At 40.5% G+C, this 5,659-nt stretch overlaps 1 protein-coding gene across 1 annotated transcript; it reads right to left on the bottom strand.

Moving 5' to 3' along the window:
• Positions 1-1,780: 1,780 nt before the first annotated feature.
• LOC104943100 (protein-methionine sulfoxide oxidase mical2b-like) lies at positions 1,781-4,722 on the bottom strand. The gene is made up of 3 exons (XM_010768419.1): positions 4,548-4,722; positions 4,346-4,419; positions 1,781-3,821 (listed from the first exon to the last, which is right to left on the bottom strand). Exons 1-3 carry the CDS (start codon positions 4,553-4,555, stop codon positions 3,601-3,603), a joined length of 303 nt encoding a protein of 100 aa, XP_010766721.1. The 5' UTR covers positions 4,556-4,722; the 3' UTR covers positions 1,781-3,600.
• Positions 4,723-5,659: the final 937 nt, after the last annotated feature.

Raw genomic sequence — 5,659 nt, 5'->3', positions numbered from 1 at the left:
TTGTATCACCATTTGTATGATTACTTTTCCTTTTAACATGTTAAAAAGAAAATCAATCAATTCAATCTAAATGTATATTACAACAATTTGAAAAACTAAGCTTGTATTTGGTTTGTTATTTATTTTTTATAGTTACCTTTAAGATGTGTTGTAGGTATGCCCAGGTTTGAACAGGTATGCCCAGGTTTGAACAGTGGTTCAATTTACCCCCTGACCTGGATCAACTTACCCCTACACTGGGGCAAGTTCAGCCACAAGACTTTTTTTTTTAAAGAAGTCATATTTGAACTTTCCTTGATCAAATATGAATTATTATCATTGTCATTGATCGGAGACATCCTGAATTATAGGTGTGTGTTTTCATTTTTACTAATGTGTCATTTCTCCTTGCTTAGAGGACAGCATAACTAAAAAATGGCTCAACTTACCCCACTCTCCCCTATGTGTGAAAGCGGGGGGAATGTTGAAGGAGCCCTCAGCTTCTGTGTGTTTACTCTGCCTCATTCCTCACGTATTACATTAGGCTAGTGGATTCAATTCCTTACATGGCTGCACACAGCCCGCGGCCATGAAAACACAAACTTTAACCACACGCTGTAGTTAACGGTGTTTCTTTTGAATGCGTTTAGGATACGTTTAATGCCTGGTTACAACTATACATTAGCGCTAAACTTGTAAGCTATCTAAGATGTGTGTTTGTAGACTATTATTATTAACTTGTGGGGACTGTTTCTACACCTTTAAGACTAATGTCGGATATTAGTTAACATAGGCTATTGGACTCTATCCATGGACTTAAATCAGATATTTATTCTTGACTTCACGTTATTTAGCTTACGTTAACGGTTTACCTTCTTTCGCCTTTTTCCTTCTTGCTAAAGTTCCTCCAAGTTTGCCCAGAAAAGAGTCATCTTTCTTTCTGGAGGACGGGGATTTGGGCGTCGGGGACTTCGGAGAGGACGGGGACTTCTGAGGCGAAGAAGCCATCGTCTTCACGATGGTTTAATCCGGGACAGGTAATACAAAGTTATCCGAGTTGGTGTGAGAGTAAAAGTTGTTTGGAAGTCAAGGGAAAAAAAAAAAACACCGTCCACTCCCTAAAGCGGAAACGGAATTCCACATATTTTCTCCCGAAGTTGGCTGGAGAGTGTGGCCCCTCCTCTGCGGAGGAGGACCGGTGAGAGTCCTCTTGCTACTGGCTGGTGGCCAGGAGGAGCGGGAGCTCCGCTGCTCCTCTCCGGAAAAGAGGCTCAGCGGCCGGCGAGGGGTGTCAGGACTGGAGCAACGTAAGGGACCCAGAAGGTGGAACTAAAGAAAATGTTACGCCACAAAAGGCTGTGCTTTGCAGTAGATTGCTAAAGGGTAGCCTATGCCTACTATACATGAATATAGGCTATAAGACGACTTGAAAAAATTGGCAATTGTCACTATAATTCAGCTCATAGTGGCACATTACACAACACAAAGACTTTAAACTAATATGCATATTAATCTGATATTAATATATAGTAAATAGCCTACACCTTTTTTACCCTTTACGATTTTAACCCTGTGTTAGTAGTGGAAATGTTGGCGAGGGCTATAAAATAAACCCCTTTTTAAATTCAATGTTAATTGTATTTACACATTCCAAAAAACCCTATTTTCTTTTTGTTTAAAAAAAAAAAAAGAAGTCTCAGAGATGCATGCCTGAAAATATTATAATAAATATGCTATAGCACAAAATGAAGAACCACCAAAACATTTATTAAAAATAAATAACTTGTTTTATTGAATTATTTTCCAAAGAAAAGAATACTAGAATTATTCAAAAGTACATTTTAGTAGAGTTTTGTAGGTTAGCCAACAGGGGAAAATGCATTTAAGAAGTGATTGTGTTAACACTGAATGTAAATGACGTAACAAAGTTGCCTTAATTAAAAATGAATAACACAACATTTCATAGTTAAATTCAATAAATAAATACTTTATTTCATGTAATATTATAATCGTTAACATATGGCAGGATTTAATAGTTTTTTTATGCGTTGTTTCTTGTGCCTACTGGTACTGTAACTGCATGTTTTGTTTATGCACTGGACAACTCAACGTGGGTTGATGTCTTTTGTTGAAGCTCTGCTGCAGTCCTTGACAAAGTTATCATCGTGACAAAGTTATTCAGAAAAGGAACTTTAAAGATGAATCTCCTTTCTCGACAAGCGGCCAACGAGTTCTCACTTCAAGAAATAAACGCCCGTTTTAAAGAACCGACCAGTGTCTGAGTGTGTCTTGAAGAGAGCTACACTGAAGTTATTGAATATTCCTATATTCTCTACTTAGTGTTGCACTTTGTAGACGCTCCCTTCACGTGTCTCTTGACACACCTGCTAATAGGGTGCTTATCTTAAAATTGTATATATGTAGTCAATAAAAAAGTATTAAGTAAGAGTTTTTTAATTCATTTATTTAAGATTTTTTTCTCCAATTTAAAGTATTGAAGCAGCATAAAACAACACATTCACAATAACATTTAAAGCTCGGGGACCAAAAGAGAATTGTGGATCCTTGTTCTTGGACAAAAATCCTGTAAACATATAATTCATCTTCATCAGCCAATACACTTGGTGAAAACCAGCGAAACAAAGCATCACAGTTCAATTTACAGTTGTTAGCCACTAGCTACAGCGTAAATTCACTCTGAATTAAAAATAACTTCAGTGAGGTCACAAAGAGGTTTGATATCACTGAGTGGGATGTAGTCAGATGTGCAACATGCATGAACAATTCAATTGGTGCATACAGTTTTCTGCCGGTGATTACATTGTTTAATTATCTGGCAACCTGTGTCACAATGAAGTAAAATTGGACGTTTTTTGCCACATGGCAGAGGTACATCTTACCAACTAGCTACAAATATGTGGCAGCGAAGATTCTATTTCTCCTGTATTTAACGATGGATGGGTATATATCATAGACTGCATAAGAAGTCATTACCATTTAATTGAATTTGACAGTGTTTCAGCACAAAGTGAAAAATACCAATATTAAAACACACACAGGAGGGTTTACACACATAGCTACAAAGTGACAGTGAATTACATAAAGCACATTTTAAAACAAACCATACTGTGCAAAAACAATAATACTTGAGGGAAAGTGTTGAGTCCTTCCATGTGCTATCCAGTGAGGCTACCCAGTGTTCCATTAAAAACACATCTGTCACAACAGTTCCACGCTTAAGGCAAGCAACCACAAAGAGCAGTTGTTGATTGGGCAGTCAGTTTGGTTTCTGAGGTTTGAGCAAATGTTACAAAGGCAGTCATATGTTAGTAGTGATTAAACATATTGTACATCCAGTTGCAGTGCTGTGTAGGCCTGGGGCCATGACAGATTACACTCCAGAGCCTGGAGGTTAAATCATCTCAATGGCAGAGATGTCATTAGCCCTTATTGCTGTGAAGGGAATCTTTAGTTTAGTTCCATTTCCATTCTCATATCAGCACAAAATGAGACTAGATGAAGCCTCTCTGTCCTTTTTAGAGTGGTGAAACACCTAGACACAAACTAATATGCTTCATTCTCACTGTATGTAGTGCCTTACAGTACTTTTCTTCTCAACATTCAGGCCAGCTTCTCCGGCCCCCAGCTGTCCTCCACCTGGGCCCAGTGGAACTCGTGGCCCTTGGACAGCACCAGGCTCTCCAAGTCCCGGTCCTCTGCCCTCTCCTTCAGCCTCTGCTCTTCCAGTAAAGACACCAACATGTCTCGTTTCTCCACCGTCCTCATGATATCTGCCAGGATCTCCTGCTCCCTCTGCAGCTCAGAGGCACTCTTTTGTGTATCTGGAGTGAGGTGGAAGAGAAAAGAGCAAGAAGTTGATGCACCGTTTTCTGATAATTGGATTGTGTTTGTATCTTTTGTATTCAGCGATAAAGAGTGGTGCAGGAATGAGTACTAATCCAAGAAATCAGTTATTATTTTAGCACTTCCGGGTTCCCTCGTCTCAAAGCCAATGGTTTTTGGTCAGATGTCTGAAATAAGATCTGTGGTTAATACAAGCGTGAGGGATTTTTTTTTACGTTTTAAAATACATCAGTAAACACCCCGACTTGTGAATGTTTGAAGCTTAGCGATGTTAACCAAGATACGCTTCAAAAACCATAAAAGTGGTGTGTATATGTGGACATTACACTGCGTAACAATACAGGCAAGTAATATCAAAGTTTGTTTGCCACAGATGTTATTTTCTGGAATATTCCAAAATCCCATTGCTTTTTGACGAAAGAGCCCCTTCAAAGCTAACTTCCGGGTCTGTGGGTTTGGTTTTGAATGTTTTATGCAGATGAAAATGCTAGTTCATCCTGACCTTCAATTGCCATCCTGCGCCGTAGATCTTGCTGCATTCGGCTTTGTGAGTCCACCAGTTCAAGCTCCTGAGCACTAAGAGAGAGAGGATACAATCGAGCGACCTCTACTGATGAGAAATAGGAATTGCGACAATATTCTACAGAATTTATGTTGTTCTTTACAAGTTGTTAATCCTCGCGGGATCTGATGCTGTCACTTACAAGATCATGAGTTCAGACTCGTAGCGGGCTAATCGGTTCTTCTCTAGAACCAGATGGAACCAGGACTGATAGAGCTGGGCCTCGTCGCTCTCACTAACCTCTGGGGATTCTGGGAGGGGAGGAAGAAGAGAGGGAGGAAGGAGAGAGATGTTGGCGCGTGGGTGCACACACACACACACACACACACACACACACACACACACACACACACACACACACACACACACACACACACACACACACACACACACACACAGACACACACACCTCAGACATAAAATGCCAACAATTAACAGTCAAGGCTTGTGCCCAACAGTACACAACTCACATGGTGAACCGTGCTAAATCCGCCAAAGAACAAAAACAACAAGTGAAAAACAAACAATCACGGCTCAGACGTCAGAGACGGACTTCATGTTGGCTTGTGATCTCGATGATAGCCACATCCCAAGGCGTGCTGTTCAGTCGCCCAGACAATGGGGCAGGCGGGCGCATAGAGGGGATCTGGCTAATTGCTAATGTTCTCATGCATAGAAAACATGAGGGAGATGCTAATGACCTCTCGCTCAGATGTCTGTTGACTGACCTAGCCGTAGCCATGGCAGCCAGGATCAGAGCACACAAACATACTCACACATTCACACAGTCACCTGAGGCTCAAACTAGGGATAAACCTGAGCCAAAATGTGAAATTAAATTATATTTTGATATCATCAATTATCTCACTTGTTAGGATGTATTTCCGCCACAAAACATAATGAATTTTGAGGATGGAGCCGCCAGGCTATTTTCTGCTTTAATTCCACTTTATTATTACTTATCACCGTTTTTGTGGAGATAAAACCAGATGTGTTGGGGCTTCACACAAAGAAGGCAAGAAAAAAGAGAAAGAAAGACGGGAAGAGAGTGAAGGCTGCTGAATAGTAGAAGCACCTGGGAGAGAATAATCAATCAGACACATGCACGCACATACACACACCTACAGTAACACACACGCACAGGCAAATATGCGCAAAGCACAGCTGGGATGTGGAGAAGCCATCTGTAACGCCACAATATAGCGCTCAGTGTGTATGTGTGTGTTCGGTTTGGGTGTGTGTGTGTGTGTGTGT

This window comes from Notothenia coriiceps, unplaced genomic scaffold (assembly GCF_000735185.1).
Source record: "Notothenia coriiceps isolate Sejong01 unplaced genomic scaffold, NC01 NC01_scaffold00005729, whole genome shotgun sequence".
Lineage (NCBI taxonomy): Eukaryota > Metazoa > Chordata > Actinopteri > Perciformes > Nototheniidae > Notothenia > Notothenia coriiceps.
This window is presented reverse-complemented; position numbering and strand designations above follow the sequence as displayed.

What these genes read in the sequence shown, in the direction of transcription:
- LOC104943100 (XM_010768419.1), bottom strand. An exon ending in GCGCAGGATGGCAATTGAAG is followed by an intron (nt 3,822 to 4,345) that starts GTCAGGATGAAC and finishes ACCTCACTCCAG; the next exon opens with ATACACAAAAGAGTGCCTCT.